The sequence below is a fragment of the Neovison vison genome, chromosome 11 (genome assembly GCF_020171115.1).
Source record: "Neovison vison isolate M4711 chromosome 11, ASM_NN_V1, whole genome shotgun sequence".
Taxonomy (NCBI): domain Eukaryota; kingdom Metazoa; phylum Chordata; class Mammalia; order Carnivora; family Mustelidae; genus Neogale; species Neogale vison.
Window position 1 is genome coordinate 6,539,121 of NC_058101.1, and position 16,913 is coordinate 6,556,033.

The 16,913-nt window shown below is 42.7% G+C and overlaps 1 protein-coding gene and 1 non-coding gene across 2 annotated transcripts in view; both read left to right on the top strand.

Annotated features, from left to right (window-relative positions):
- Positions 1-16,913, top strand: part of CCDC158 (coiled-coil domain containing 158) — a 78,578-nt gene that overhangs the window by 33,088 nt on the left and 28,577 nt on the right. The window contains exons 11-16 of the mRNA XM_044224078.1: positions 1,710-1,899; positions 3,909-4,061; positions 6,308-6,420; positions 8,444-8,602; positions 9,680-9,772; positions 10,747-10,872. Of these exons, the coding sequence (XP_044080013.1) occupies positions 1,710-1,899; positions 3,909-4,061; positions 6,308-6,420; positions 8,444-8,602; positions 9,680-9,772; positions 10,747-10,872 (834 nt within the window). The remainder of the gene's footprint in view (positions 1-1,709; positions 1,900-3,908; positions 4,062-6,307; positions 6,421-8,443; positions 8,603-9,679; positions 9,773-10,746; positions 10,873-16,913) is intronic.
- On the top strand, positions 4,950-5,056 carry LOC122890767. The gene has a single exon (XR_006381190.1). It is a non-coding gene; the product is annotated as a U6 spliceosomal RNA (small nuclear RNA).

Genomic DNA, 16,913 nt, shown 5'->3' on the forward strand with positions numbered 1-16,913 from the left:
GACCTGAGCTGAAGGCAGCAGCTTAACCCACTGAGCCACCCAGATGCCCCAAATAAGTAAAATCTTAAAACCAGTCAATGACTCTCATATATACAAGTGAGAAACCCAGGGAAATTAGTAACTCAGAGAGGTGGCTTAGAATTCAGGCTTAAATACCATCTTGAGCCGAAAGAAGGGTGTGGGAAAGAAGTCATGGGAAGGTGACTAGGAAAAATGTGGATAAAGGAAGGAGGTTTGGTTTGTAGATTGAAGGCATGCTTTCCCCATTGACAAGATTCTCTTATAACTTAGTCATCCTTCCTTTCCCGAGAGACATCCTTATAAATGGAGACTTCCTTTATAAGTCTGAGTATCCCTTAAAGTGCACCCTCTGTTTTCAGACCTTCCCCTGTGCCTGCTATTTCTCAAAATAATCAGCTCAAAATAATACTTATGCCAAAGAGGCATGTTTGGGATAGCACATTCTGGTTTCTGCCAGCCATTCTGATGGCCTTGCTGTTCCCTGAACACATTACCTGTGCCTAGAGCTGTCCCTGATCCTGTCACATCACTTGCTTCTTTACCTCCCTCTGTGAGGCTTCTGCCCAGCAGAGAGGTCAGGGTCCCCAAGACTACCCCCAGGTTCAGCCGTTTGTTGGGACGACTCACAGGACTCAGCATGTAGTTGTGCTCCTGGGTAGAGTTTATTACCGGGAAATAATAAAAAGCAAAGTCAGCAATGGGCAGAGATCCATGGAGGAAGTGAGGCACAGGCTTCCCGAAGTCCTGTCCTGCAGAGTCACAGAGGACACGCTTCCCTCCCCCAGCAAGAGTCCGAGACTGCGTGTCACATGTTGCCGACCAGGGCAGCTCATTGGAGACCCAGTCCCCAGGGTTTTCATGCGGAGGACTGCTCACACCAACACGCAGGGCCTGGCAAGTATTCCGGGCTTCCAGAAGGAGAGCAGGTGCTCCGCATAAATCATTCTGTTTGCAGAACTGGTTTAGGCACAGAGAGCCCTTATCAGTTGGAGTGCTGGGAACCCTCCCAAGTCCAAGTTCCCAGACACCAGCGGAGTGCCAACCCTGTTGCAGGCTCTAATAAGAATAACAGTTGGGCTCTTGTCAACATACCAATGTACCCCTTACGTGCAGAGCCCTCCCAGCGTTCGTCCTGGTTCCCCACCTTCTTTGATTCCTTGTTTCGGTCACTCATTAGTACCTATTAAATGGTGGTAGGTGTCTGTAACCTCTCCCTGGAATGTGAGCTCCCTGGACAGTGACCTTCCTGCTGTTCGAGACTGGGATGCAGTAAGTTTAGTGAGGCATCTAGGACTCAGAGCTCAGAAAGGCACTCGCCTGGGGCCTCACTTGCCTCCCCTCAGGCGTCCCCTCCCTCCTCTGTCCCAACATGTAAAGTAGTGCCTGGCACAGAGTAGGTGCCCAGTATATTCCTCTTTCGAATGAAAAAAAAAATGGAATAGAAATAATGAAGAGCTATTGCAAATGATATTGGAAATGGACTGCTAGGGTTAAAAGAAAGGGAAAGTGTTCCTTTTGCTTGCCCATTTACTGTTGAGGTTTTATAATAAAATAAAAACTCAATATTCTAGGAAATAGTGAAAAGCTATTAAATACAGAGAGCACACCAATACAATGTCCACCAGAAGTACTTGTACATATGTTTTTTTACTTCTTACTCTGTTCTCTGTATTTATCCCTACGTTTAGATTTTAAAAGATAAAAAAGATGCAAAGATACGGGAGCTTGAGGCCCGAGTGAGTGACCTGGAGCTGGAAAAGGTGAAGCTGGTGAACGCGGGCTCCGAGCGGCTCCGTGCGGTGAAGGACATCAAACAGGAGAGAGATCAGTTATTAAATGAGGTGAAAACCGGTAGGAGTGAGTTGAACAGCCTCACAGGTAGGTTCCTTCGGTTCCCGTTCTGCTGACTACTAGAGCAGCGCGGCCAGGGGAGTCCAGCCCGGACGCTGGGACTGTTGCGAAACGTGGCCGCAGCAGGGCCGCAGCAGGGCCGCAGCAGGGCCGCAGCAGGGCCGCAGCAGGGCCGCAGCAGGGCCGCAGCAGGGCCGCTCTTCCCACATCCTGGACAGGGAGCGCCACGCTGTCCCGAAATCCCGCTTCTGCTCCCAGAGCCCCACGTCTTGCACTCATTAACTGTTAACATTTGAGTCAGCTTCAGAGTCCATGAAATTTTTCACTGAGGTGGGGTTTTTTTTTGAAGATTTATTTATTTATTTTAGAGAGAGAGGGCAAGTGTGTGTGAGTGGGGGAGGGGCCGAGGGAGAGCAGCAGGCGCCCCACTGAGCGCAGAGCCCCCCAGGCGGCTCCGTCTCACAACCCCAAGCTCGTGACCTCAGCTAACACCAAGAGTCAGAGGCTTCACTGATGGAGCCACCCAGGCGCCCTTCTTTACGGAGTTTTCGAGAAAAGGGTGAGGGAAGTGGAAGCCATGAGTCCTCTGAGTCAAATAGCTTGATGAGAGGTTTCATCATGAAGCAACATCGCAAACAGACGTGGAGCTTTCTTGAAAAATCAATCAAGATCTTAAATTGAAAAATAAAATATTTTTAGTTCACGAGTAATGTGCTACAGGTGTCATCTCCCGCACACACCCACACACACACACACACACACATACACACACACACACAGTCAAGGATTCCTGAGCATTTCCTAGGCCAGACACTGCCACAGGCCCTGAGAACACAAGAGTGAGGGTCCCGGCTGGCTGCGGGCCAGAGTTCTCGAGAATGGGTCACCGGACGGTGGGTGAGGCCCGGGTGCTGCCTGCAGATGGAGGAGAGTGTGCTGTAGGACTCACCTCCTCTGCTAACGTGGTGGGAAGAAAAGGGATTTGGCAGGAGGTGGGAGGGCAGCCCCGGCAGAGAGAACATCGTGGGCAGAAGCACGAGGCCTGAAATAACAATGTGACCTCAGAGGCACTTGAGTAAAAGTGCAAAGGAACCAGGGCTAAGAAATGACGCAGAATCGACGGGCAGAGCCAGACAGTGCGGAGCCAGCAAGAGACGTTCAGCAGGAGATTATTGTCAGCAAATGTGCGTTTTGAAAGGACAGTGTCTTGGCAGGTAAATAGAGAAAGGCAAGACTGTAGGGCCAGAGGCCAGCCAGTTAGAGGGGATCCTGCAGCGGCCCCAGGGGGCCATGGAAACTTGAACCAAGACAGTGGCAGTGAAAATGAGAGACAGCATGAGGAGTATTGTGGCGACTGTGATTAGAGGAGCTGTGCGCGGCCTTCACGCTTTAGGTCTGTGGTTGGGGGAACAGCGCGCTGCTCGCCGGCAGCCGAGACAGAAAGCAATCGGGGCAGCAGGCCTGAGGGCCGGCGCGTGAGCTCCAGCCCGTCCGGGACAGCCGGTGTGGGTGGTGCTGGGACACCCACATGGACACGTCTGGGGACACAGACCGCAGCGAAGAGGCCTTGGCTCTCTCTGTCCCCTTTACGTGTGAATCGACCACATAGAAGTATATAAAAAGGTGAGTAGGTGCGGGGCTGTGTTCTTGTGTAGAATGATGAGTACGTGCCGAGTACTTGAATAATTCCTGGAGCCGAAAAGACAGAGCACGTGGCACCCTCCGGTTACTTACGCGTCTTAGAGACCCTCCTTAGGGGTGGCGGCGAGCTCTGCTGTAGGTGTGACCACCCGAGGAAGGTGCGTCTGGTGTGAGCCCGTTACGCTGGTTGGGAGGAAACGGTGACTAGTCAGGGGGTAAAGGAGGAGGATCCACTCGGGAAAAGTGACTGTACATCCGATTTCTCTAACGAATGATGGTGGCACTAAAGGCGTCCCTTCCCGCTCCACAGCTCTGGGATCGTTAGTTACAAGTAAGGTACACCTCACGCAATGGCATAGACGAAAGTAACCATCGGTTATTATCGCACGGTACAGAGGACTACGAAGTCTTAAAAAGGAATTTCCGAAACAAAACTGAGGAAATGGAAGCTACTACAAACAAACTGAAAATGCAGTTGAAGTCCGCACAGTCTGAACTTGAACAAACGAGAAATACGTTGAAGTCGATGGAAGGATCCGATGGTCATGGTATGCTTTCCTGGATTTTATTCCTGCTTCTAACTCCACGGGTCTAGACTTACTAAAGCACAGACCTGGACACGCCACGCGCCGCCTCTTCTGGGTGCCGCACCCTGTGAGAGGCACAGCGAGGGGCACCCCTGCCAGGTGTCAGAGAGCAGACATTCTGCTCAGGGTGTTTTAGGGAAAAGACCATGTGCTTCGTTTAATCCCTAAAGTATCGGAGTCTTTTCCTGTGGCTGTTTCAGTAATTTCTAACAGATCTCACCATCTGTAAGTACCAATTAATTACTCTTAAGGAACCGTTGCTAGAAATACAAGTTACCAATGACTTTCATTCATCCCCTTATTTTTCCCATGTTCATTATCAAGATAAACTATAATAAGTCTGTGGTTGTCAGTTCCTGATTCTTTCTCTGTGGTAAAAATGGGATAAAGCCCTGGGAATTGAGCTGCTGGAATGAGTGGTCCCTTGTCACCACTTAACCCCATTGTTCCCTTTGTCTCCTACTGCCCATATTAATTCTGAGAGAGAAGGCTATCTGTTGTTTTATGTCATTCATATCGATGTTGGTACAGCTGTATATATAAATGAGTATGAATATATATGAATAAACATTAATCTAGGGGCACCTGGTGGCTCAGTGGGTTAAGCCTCTACATTTGACTCGGGTCATGATCTCAGGGCCTGGGATCCAGCCCCTCATCGGGCTCTCTGCTCAGCAGGGACCCTGCTTCCCCCTCTCTCTCTGCCTGTCTCTCTGCCTACTTGTGATCTCTGTCTGTCAAATAAGTAAATAAAATCTTTGAAAAAAAAAAAAGAATAAACATTAAGCTAAGTAAAGTCTATATTTTTTTAATTTGTCAATATTTTTTAATGTCAAAAGATTGATTTCTGTGCCCGCTTCAGCAGCACATATACTAAAACTGGAACCATTCAGAGAAGATTACCGTGGCCCCTGTCCAGAGGCAGCACACAGATTCTCGAAGCATCTGTATTTTGTGCCTCCCTTGCAGGTTCCACTTTTCCTTTGCTGGTTAACACCAAGAAAATGCTGGGGTTTGAAGAGGTCGCTCAGGAGGCCCATTTGGGGTCTGTTCCCTGCCCCACCCCCATTCCTCCCTACCCCCCACTCCCCCACACCCCCCACGGCCACCAAAGAGAGTCCTTTCCTCAGTGCCCTCCAGGCATTTCAGCCACAGCCCCAACCACACTAAAGAGATTGAAGAAAAGTTTCGAAGGCCAACCATGACCGCTTAATGAGACCAGAGTTGTTCGGAGCCATAGACAGAGCTGAGCGGTGAGCAATGGTGTCGGACTGTCGCTCCCTCAGGAAAGCCGTGTGCTCTGCCCCATCAGCCCTGTTTGGTCAGCTCAGCTAGAGGAACTGTGTCTCCTTAGCAAGAAGTCCGACCTTTTATCCTCTGAGAGTTTGTTTCTAAAGAATGATACGGTTTCTCTTCTCACCCTCTATGCTCTATCTGGATCGGACCCAAAGCCACGGCATTTTCAAACCTCTTTCCTCAGCTGCCTGTGGAAAACAACATGGGTCTCTGGCTCTGAATTTCCAAGTGAGGATAGATCATGGCTTTCCCGGGGCCTGTCGTGTCTGAACTGGTCATTGCCTCCTGCCTGCCTTGAACGCTCTCATCCGGTCCCTAGTTTTACTAAAATAATTCCATATATGCCCACGCTGCGAATGTGATGGTTGAAACAGCAGTGAGTTCCAAACACATGCGGTAACCACGGGAATGAAAATTGAATGGTTTGTGGTATCACAGGACTTCTTAAAAACATCACTTAATAATAGATGTCTTATACAGTCACTGTGACATGTTTATAGGATAGCATATGAACAAGTAAGAGATGTCTGTATGGTATTTTGAATATGAACTTCTGGAAAATTACTTTAGTAAAAATACTATATATATTATTCATTATATGACTGTGTTTATGTATATGTTTTCTATATGGGTGAGTATGAATTTGGTCAATATTATAACCATGGGCGATACGGCAAGTTACTACGGTCAATGAAATTAATACCAATAGGAAGGAAATCACAAAACATCAGTTTCAGCTCAAAATCTCTGAGCAATTGCTGAAAACTGTCATATCACTCTCTTGAAACTGTCCAGGTGCCTTGGAGAATCGTGTCCCCGTGTCCCAATATTTAACCATCAATTTATAGTTGGCGCTCAAAATTTAGAAACCTTAAAAATGAAGGCGGTTTGCTTCCTTTTTTCCCCCCCAGCTATGAAAGTGGCAATGGGGATGCAGAAGCAAATCACAGCTAAAAGAGGTCAAATAGACGCCCTTCAGAGCAAGATACAGTTTTTGGAAGAGGCAATGACTAACGCAAATAAGGTGAGTCCGTGTCCTCGGAGTGGAGAACGCCGGTGTGTCCCCCTCGAATACATGCCAGGCAGAAGACTTGGCAGAGTTACAAAGTACACAAGAGACATAAGGTTCTTTCTGACCAAGAGAATGAGGGAAAAGCTCCAAAGGAACGTTTGAGTAGGACCTTGAAAGAGCTCATATTTTCAATGCAGAAAATGGGCAAAAGGACTTTCCTGGTAGAGACAGAATGATTTTATTTGATCGGTGTGTTCTGAAATAGTGTGATGTGTGTGTTCTTGAAATCACTGTGCTCTGCCGGACTGTGCGTTCCGAGCCCTGGGGACGCTGAGGACAGTGGGATTCAGAGGGCCCGACTAAGGTTTCATCAGTGACGTGCCAGAAAGAGGAATCGAATGAAAATGGAAGCACAGTTTTACACACGTCACATGTTAAATGGGGAAGAAACGCATAAACACTACAGCAAATATGGCCCTTTATCTTGAGAAAGACCTGAAGGTTGCTTGTGAAAGTGTACGTCAGAGTTGTGGCTTGTGAGGTATGATAAGGGGTAAAGGGGGGGTTTTCTTAACACCGGATGCGCACGGATGTGACTCCTAACAAGGTAAACTGAGGCAGCGGTAGATGGGTGTTTGAGGAGTGCGCATGTATGCTTTCTCTGTTTTCCTGCCCAGCTCTGTTTAGCTGGGCGTCATTTTTCATTGACTTAGTATTTCTCATAAATGAAACTCGCTTAATAAGTGTGAAATCGGCGTTGTGCTCCGATGTTCCCTGATACATCAGTCACTTTGGAACAAATCACCAGTTTCAAAGGAATTTACATCAGGACTGACTGTAACAGGGGTAGGAAGTCACGAGCATACGTAGAAGACAGGGGCAGCTCCAGTGATTGCTTTCCCCTTCCCCAAAGGGACCTGATGACATCCTTCTTCAGAGTGAGGCAGAACCATCCCGAGTATGTACAAAGGCACGTGTTTGTGCAGACCCCTCAGCATACGGACTGAGTTATTTCCTTTTTCAGGTTTTTTCCTATTTTTTTTCCCCTCCTTTTCTCTTATCCTAAATTTGGTTTTTTTTTTTCTCTCCTTCAATTATTTGCTCATTTGGGACCTAAAGCCATGCTTATTCCCATCCCCCGTGGGAAATCTTAGGCACAAGGGGTCCCTGCCTGCGGTCATCACAGGCGCCCGCCTCCACCCAGAGGACGGGATTCATCAAAACCCACGGACATTCAAACAGAAGGGAGACAACTTGTCACATTTATCTTTCTTTCTGAAGCCTTTTTTGTCTAACAAATCAGAAAAAAACAATTATTTCCATCCAAAAAGATTATTACAGCAACAGCACCATCTACCTTGTTTACATTATACATTTTCTCAAAGAAACAAATACAGACTCAAGCAGTTGAGGTTTCTTGACTACTGTGCATTTCTTTTTGTCTCCCTATTCCATGATTTTTTTTTTAGAGGAATGTGTATGAATTTCAATGAGATTTTGTTGAATACCAAAGACTCTTCCAGAAGTAGATCAATAAGAACATTCGTATCACTGGACCTTGAGGGCAGGAACCGTGGGCCCCGTCTTTTTGGGGTCTGCAGTAGGCATTTGTGAAATGAATATTCAACCTTGAAACAAAATAGAAGCCCCAAAGCTTTCAAATAAAGCCATCTTCTTTAAATCCCTTTTGTCATTTTGAACAGATTTCAGTAAAATTGAATGCATGATTACTCAATCTCAATCCACCATCACGCTATCTCTTTTTATGCAACATAGTTATGACGTGTTTTGTAGGTTTTATCAAAGATTTAATAAGATTTATGAAGATTTAAGAACAAGTAATAATACCAGTAGTGATAAAAATGAAAGAGTTCGTGGTAACAATTCTAACAGTTCCCAGCTCCAACTCCAAAGCAATTAAATGGCGTATGAGTTGAACTACAGTTCAGGCCTTTATGCAAGTTTCATATTTCCATCACATCAGGGCACCTAAATCAGCATATTATTTCTGATATTTTTTCCTCTCTCATTGCAGGAAAAGCACTTTCTAAAAGAAGAGAAGAATAAATTAAGCCAGGAACTGAGTACTGTTGCAACAGAAAAAAACAAGATGGCAGGAGAACTGGAGGTCCTGAGATCCCAGGAACGACGTTTGAAAGAAAAGGTCGCGAATATGGAAGTTGCCCTTGATAAGGTAGTTATTAACTAAAGGTGTAATGATCAGCTACATAGCTATTAAGTAGACTTGCTCTGAACAAAAGCCCCGTGTTGATATGAACCAAATCTCTATTATACCACAGTCACCTGGCACAAGGAAAAACCATTTCCTATGGAGAAGGCTCTTCTGTGCTTTAAAACATAGTTATAATGTTAGCATTTTGCCAAATTCTCTTTTTGGAGCTAACACAGTCACTAGGGGCTCCAAGGTATAAGACATGAGATGCTCCTGATGTCTTCAGTAGACTGAAGAAATAAGAATGTCTCCAGTCTAAATAACTGCCACAGAACGACTTGAACACTAGGTGGAATACAGTCTGTTAATGATACCAATAAAATGATAGTGTAATGCTGATGTTTGACATTTTTGGGGGTCCAGAAAATGCAGGCAGTAAACACAGCTTAAAGAATGAGAAGAATTACCACGAAGTGTCAGAAGGTCAAAAAAAAAAAAAAAGAGAAGGATTTATGACATTGTATTTGTAGTTACCATTCATCAGAGAGGAATAAATCTTTTTGTCACCTGAGAACTCTGAAAGGCTAAAAATATATCCAGACTAGTCCTTGATTCTTAAGAAATCAGAGCCTTGATGGTTAGGTAAAATGATCTGTGATCCCACCTGTGTCAACTTTGGTTTTAAAACCAAATTTTAAAAAATTGACTCAGTGAATTTCAGTTGTTATTTCTGTGTGTGTGTGTGTTTTATATTGTTATTGTGTGTATGTGTATGTATATATATATATGTGTGTGTGTGTGTATATATATATATATATATATATATATAGTTAAAGCTCTTTGCTCATTTCATCCTGTTTTTTCATTCTCTTGAATGCCCTTCATGTACTAAATGTTGTATACATGCTGGAGATACAGAGAATAAAGCCAGGGCCTCCATTTGTTCTAAGTTTATTGAATAAAATAAATAGATAAATGCAAGTTAGTGTGCTAAGAGTGGGGGAAGTTCTCTTTAAGAGCTAGCAAATCAGTTATTTATAGATTAATGAAACTGTGCAAAGAACAGAGGATAAACCACATGTGGTTCCTTGATCGCAGGCATCTTTGCAGTTTGCGGAATGTCAAGATATCATACAGCGTCAGGAACAGGAGTCTGTACGCCTAAAACTTCAACACACTTTGGATGTAAAAGTGAGGTCTTTTTTTCTTTTTCATCATAGTTTAAACAAAAAATAGTGCCACTCTTTGATGTACTTATATATTTTCTTCATGTGCCTTAGAAACATTCAAGTGTACTTTCAACATTATCTGAAACTAGCCATTATAAATTCTGTAGAAACATCTTTACGTTCTATACCTATCCTTTTCCTGTTACCAGTTTGGTAGCAAATTAAAGCACCGTACTCTCTGTTACGTTTGTAATACGAGGGGTAGGCAACAGAGGTGCCTTGAGGATGCCCGAGGAAGAATCTTCCATATAGAAGGAGGTCAAGCAAGTGCAAAGGCCCAGCTGTGTTTGTCTTGTTTGGGGAAAAGCAAACATGATTTAATCTGCATGACAGAAGCGTGTTCTTTAAAAACGGTACATATATGGATAAGGCATTGGCCTCCTAAAAACGGTACATATACATCTGTGTTCCAAGTATATTTTAAAGCTGCAGACATACATGAAAGTCCTTTTTTAAAAGATATTTATTTGACAGATCCCAAGTAGACAGAGAGGCAGGCATGGGGCGCGCGGAGAGCAGGCTCCCCGCTGAGCAGAGAGCCTGAAGCAGGGCTCGATCCCAGGACCCTGAGATCATGACCCGAGCTGAAGGCAGAGGCCTAACCCACTGAGCCACCCAGGCGCCCTACAGTAGAGTCTCAGTCACAGATGCTCGCGGGGGCTGAGCAGTTTGCCAGGCCTACCGTGGGGTCTTCAGCAAAACCGAGAAACCAGCCTAGCGACACCCCAAGGTGTCTTCCCGTCTCCAGGGCTCTTCACGATGCTGCGGGAAGGCACCTTCCTGAGCATTGGCAGAAGCATCTAGCTTGACACTCTGCGTGATGGCTCTATAGACGTCCAGCGCCTGAGACAGATTATGTTTGCAAAATGCATCTGATCCCACGGTTCTGGGTGTGGGTCGTCAACGGTCTTTGCTCCCATCTGTGTCGCTTTCCAGGAACTTCAGGGCCCCGGGTTCGCCTCGAACACTTCCGTGAAGTCGCGCCTCCTGCAGCCGCCCACGGCCACCCGCTCCCATTCCAACGTGCCGTCGTCACAGTCCACGGCCAGCTTCCTGTCTCACGTAAGCCGCGGGTCCCTCGTCCCCACGCACGTGCCCTCCTGCGCAAGTAACTAAATCAAGAGGAATTTCACTGGAGGATACATCTAGAGTTAGGACACTTTCAATTGCTAGATTTCAATGAATGCAAACGCTAACTTCACTATCTGGTGTTTCCTCTTGGCTAGACAGATGAGCTGTTCGGTGGGGTTAATGTTAATAATTATTTTTAAGTTTTCATTTCAATTCCAGCGCGTTAACACACTGTAGTACTGGTTTCGGGTGGACAGTATAGTGGTTCAGCACTTCCCAGTGCTCGTCACAGGTGCGTTCCTAATCCCCATCACCTGCTCACCCACCCCCCAGCCCACACCTCCCTTCTGGTAACCATCAGGTGGTTCTCTAGGGTTCAGGGTTTGTTTGATTTGTCTGTCCCTCTCTCTCTGTATCCCCATTACTCATTCATTTTGTTTCTTACATTTCACAGATGAGTGAGATCGTATGGCATTTGTCTTTCTCTGACCGATTTCACTCAGCATTAGACTCTAACTCCATTTACATCGTTGCACATGGCAAGATTTCATTCTTTTTGTGGCTGGGGAACATCCCATTGTGTGTATGCACACCACCTCTTCTTTATGCATTCATCAGTCGATGGCCATCGGGCTGCTTCCATTGCTTGGCTGTCGTAAATCATGCTACCACAAACATAGGGGTGCGTGTATCCCTTCGAATTATCTCTTGTAGTCCGTACGTAAATACCTACTAGTGCAATTGCTGGGTCAGAAGGCAGTTCTGTTTTTAACTTCTTGAGGAACCTCCATACTCTCTTCTACAGTGGCTGCACCACTTTGTGCTCCCACCAACACCGCACAACGTTTCTTCTCCACATCCTCGCCAACACCTGTTGTTTCTTGTGTCATTGGTGGATTATAGCCATTCTGACTGGCGTGAGGTGATAGCTCATTGTAGTTTGGATTTATATTTCCATGATGATGAGTGATGTTGGGCATCTTTTCATGTGTCTGTTGGCCATTTGGATGTCTTTTTGGAGAAATGTCTGTTCGTGTCTTCTGCCTGTGTTTTCATTTGATTATTTGGGCTTTGGGTGTTGAGTTGTGTAAGTTCTTTATATACGTTGGACATTAACCCTTTATTAGACATGCCATTTGCAAATATCTTCTCCCATTCAGTAAATTGTCTGTCAGATCTGGTGATTGTTTCCTTCACTGTGCAGAAGCCTTTTACTTTGATGTAGCCCCAGTAGTTTATTTTTGCTTTTGTTTCTCTTGCCTCAGGAGACATAGCTAGAAAAAATTTGCTTCGGCCAATGTTAAATAAGTTACTGCCTGTGTTTTCTTCTAGGATTTTTATGGTTCAGCTCTCACATTTAGGTGTTTAATCCATTTTGGGTTTATTTTTGTTTTTGGTATAAGAAAGTCATCCAGTTTCTTTCTTTTGCACATTGCTGTTCAGTTTTCTTAACATCACTGGGTGTAGGGACCATCTTTTTCCCATTGGATACTCTTCCCTGCTTTGCCAAAGATTAATTGACCATATAGTTGTGGGATTATTTCTAGGTTCTCTATTCTGTTCCATTGATCTATGCGCCTTTTTTTGTGCCAGTCCCATACTGTTTTGATCACAAAACCTTTGTAATATAACACGAACGCCAGAATTATGATGCCTCCAGCTTTTCTTTTTCAAGTTTGCTTTGGCTATTGGGGTCTTCTCTAGTCCTTTTTTTTTTTTTTAAGATGTTATTTATTTATTAGATGGAGCAAGAACACAAGTAGGCAGAGTAGCAGGCAAAGGGAGAGGGAGAAGCAGGCTCTTTGCTGAGTAGGGAACCCAATGCAGGACTCGATCCCAGGATCCTGGGATCATCACCTGAGCCAAAGGCAGCTGCTTAACAAACTGAGACACCCAGGCACCCCTGGTCTTTTCTAGTTCTATATGAATTATAGGATTGTTTGTTCTAGTTCTGTGGAAAAAATGCTTTTGGTATTTTGATAGAGATTGCATTAAATGTGAATATTACTTTTGGTAGTACAGACATTTTAACAGTATTTGTTCTTCCAATCATGAGCATGGATTTTTTTTCTATTTCTTTGTGTTGTCTTGAATTTCTTTCATCAGTATTTTACAGTTTTCAGAGCAAAAGGTCTTCACCTCATTGGTTAGGTTTATTCCTAGGCATCTTATTATTTTTTGTGCAACTGTAAATGAGATTGTTTTCTTAATTTCATTTTCTGCTGCTTCATTATTGGTGTTCAGAAATGCAACAGATTTCTGAGCACTGATTTTGTATCCTGAAAATTTACTGAATTCATTTATCAGTTCTAGCAGCCTTTTGGTGGACTCTCAGGTTTTCTATATATAGTATCTCATCTGCAAATAGTCAAAATTGTACTTCTTTCTTACTGATCTCGAGGCCATTTATTTCTTTTTGTTGTCTGATTGCTGTGGCTAAGACTTCCAATACTACATTGAATAAAAGTGGTGAGAGTAGACATCCTTGTCCTATTCCTTACCATAGAAGAAAAGCACTCAGTTTTTTCCCATTAAGGATGATATTAATTCTGGGTCTTTCATCTGGAGTCTTTATATGTTGAGGGGTTTTATCTTTATACTTTATTGAGGGTTTTTATCATGAATGCATATTGTACTTTGTCAAATGCTTTTCTTACATTTTTTGAAATGATTGATTCTCATCCTTTCTCTTACTAATGTGATGTATCACGTTTATTGATTTGCAAATGTTGAAGCACCCTTGCAACCCAGGAATAAATCCTACTTGATCATGGTGAATGATTTTTTTTTTTAATGTATTGTTGAATTTTGTTTGCTTGTAGTCTGCTGAGAATTTTTGCATCTGTGTTCCTCAGGGATATTGGCCTGTAGTTCTCTTTTTTAGTGAAGTCTTTATCTGGCTTTGTATCAGGGTAATGCTGGCCTCATAGAATGAATTTGGAAGTTTTCCTTTTCTATTTTTGGAAGTAATTTGAGAAGAACAGATTAATTCTTCTTTAAATGTTTGGTAGAATTCACCTGTGAAGCATCTGGTCCTGGGCTTTTGTTTTGGGAGGTTTGTGATTACTGACTCAATTTCTTTGCTAGTTATCAGTTTGTTCAATTTTCTGTTTCTTCCTGTTTCAATTTTGATAGATTATATATTTCTGGGAATTTATCATTTCTTATATATTGTCCAATTTGTTGGTATATAGTTTTTCATATTCTCTTATAATTGTTTTTATTTCAGTGATGTTGGTTGTTATTTCTCCTATCTCTTTTGTGACTTTATTTATTTGAGTCCTTTCTCCTTTTTTCTTGATAAATCTGGCTAGAGGTTTATCAGTTTTAATCATTTTTTCTTTCATTGTTCTTCTTCAGAACCAACTCCTGGTTTCATTGATCTGCTCTATTATTTTTTTAGTTTCTATATCATTTATTCCTGCTCTAATCTTTATTTTTTTCCTTCTTTCTGGCTTTAGACTTTGTTGTTCTTTTTCTAGCTCCTTTAAGTATAAGATGAAGTTGTTGAGATTTTTCTTGTTCTTTGACCTAGGCGTATATTGCTATAAACTTCCCTCTTGGAACTGCTTTTGCTGCATCCCAAACGGTTTTGGACCATTGTGTTTTCATTTTCATTTTGTTTCCATGTACTTCTTTATTTCTTCTTTGATTTCTTGGTGGACCCATTCGTTGTTTCATAATGTGTTATTTAACCTCCATGTGTTTGTGGTCTTTCCAGATTTTTTCTTGTGGTTGACTTCTAGTTTCATAGTGTTGTGGTCAGAAAATGTACATGGTGTGACTTTGATCTTCTTGAATTTGTTGAGGCTTGTTTCGAGGCCTAATATGTAATCTACTCTGTAGAACATTCTATGTGCACCTGGAAAGGATATGTATTCTGCTAATTTAAGATGGAATGTCTTGAATGTATCTGTTAAATCCATCTGTTCCAGTGTGTCATTCAAAGCCACTGGTTCCATGTTGATGTTCTGTTTGAATGATCTGTCTGTTGAATTAAGTGGGGTGTTAAAGTCCTGTACTATTATTGTATTATTATCAATTAGTTCCTTTATGTTTGCTATTAACTGTTTTGTGTATTTGGGTGCTTCTATGTTGGGTGAATAAATACTTAACAGTTGCTCTATCAACTGTTGGGTTACAGTAGCTATATTGTCCCCTTTATTATTATATAGTATCTTTCTTTGTCTCCTGTTATAGTCTTTGTTTTACAGTCCATCTTATCCAGGGCGCCTGAGTGGTTCAGTCAGTTGAGTGTCTTACTCTTGATTTCAGCTTGGGTCATGATCTCAGGGTCTCGGGATTGGGTCCCACATGGGACTCCATGCTGTGCATAGAGCCTGCTTGGGATTCTCTCCTTTTCCCTCTGCCCTTCACCCCCACTTGTGCTTGTTTTCTCTCTCTCTCTCAAGAATGAATGAATGAATGAAAGAATGAATGAATAAATAAATAAATAAAGTCTTTTTACCTGGTAATAACTATTGCTACTCCTGCTTTCTTTTGACATCCATTTGCATGATAGTTATTTCTCCATACCCTCACTTTTCAATCTGCAGATGTCATTAGGTCTAATATGAGTCTCTTGTTAGCAACATATAGATGGGTCTTATATTTTTAATCCATTGTCACCTTTTGATTGGAGCATTTAATCCATTTACATTCATAGTAATAATTGGTAGATATGTATTTATTATCATTTTATTACTTGTTTTGTGGTGGTTCATGAAGGTTTTCTCTGATTCTTTCTTGTCTTTCATGGTTTGCTGTTTTTCTTAATAATATATTTGGATTTATTTCTCTTTATTATTTGCATATTTATTTGTATTTTTTGATACACAGTTACCATGAGGTTTGTATATAATCTCTTCTGCGTATAGCAGTGTATATTAAGTTGATCGTCATTTAGGTTTGAACCCATCCTTTATACCTTTCCTCCCATGTTTTAGATATATGTTGTTATATTTTACATCCTTTTATTTTGTGAGTTCCATAAATGTTTACTTATAGAAATATTCATTTTTACTGCTGTTGTGTTTCCTACCTTTATACTGTTACTTTTTGGTCTCTCCTTCCCACTCAGAGTCATCTTTAATATTGCTTGCAAAACTGGTTTGTTGTTTATGAACTCCTTTAGATTTTGTGTTTCTGGGACACTCTTTATCTCTCCTCTGTTCTGAATGATAGTCTTGCTGGATGGAGTATTCTTGGCTCCACATTTTTCCCATTTAGCACTTTGAATATATCATGCCACCTCCTACTGACTTGCCAAGTTTCTGTTGAGAATTGTTCAGCTAGCTTTGTGGGTTTTCCCTTATAAGTTAAGGACACTTTTGTCTTGCTGTTTTAAAATTTTTCCTTTTGGGGCACGTGGGTGGTTCAGTTAGTTGAACATCTGCCTTTGGCCCAGGTCATGATCCCAGGATCCTGGGATCGAGTCCCACATGAGGCTCCCTGCTGAGCAGAATGTCTGCTTCTCCCTCTGCCCCTCCCTTCTGCTAATGCTCTCACTCTCTCTCTCCACCCCCGTTATTAAGTAAATAAATGAATAAATATCTTCCAAAAGAATATTTTTCCTTTTCTTACTATTTTGTCAGTTTTGTTACAGTGTATCTTGGTGTGGGTCTGCTTTTGTTAATTTTTATGGGCATTCTTTGTGCCTCTTGGCTCTGGATAGCTCTTTCCCAAGATTAGGGAAGTGTTCGACTGTTACTTCTTCAAATAAATTTTCTTTCCCTTTTTCTCTGTCTCCTTTTTCTAGGACTTCTATAATACAAATGTTGTTACATTTGATGCAGTTGCTGAGTTCCCTAAACCTATTCTCATTTTACATAATTATTTTTTCTCTCTTTTGTTCAACTTGATTACTTTACATTACTCTTCTAGATGACTTATTCTTTCTCCTGCTTCTGCCACCCTGCTGTTTATTCCATCAGGGTGTTTCTCATTTTGTTTCTTATACCTTTCATCTCTGGATTAAGAGTCTCACTCATGTCTTCCACTCTTGTCTCAAGTCCAGTGAGTATCTTCATGAT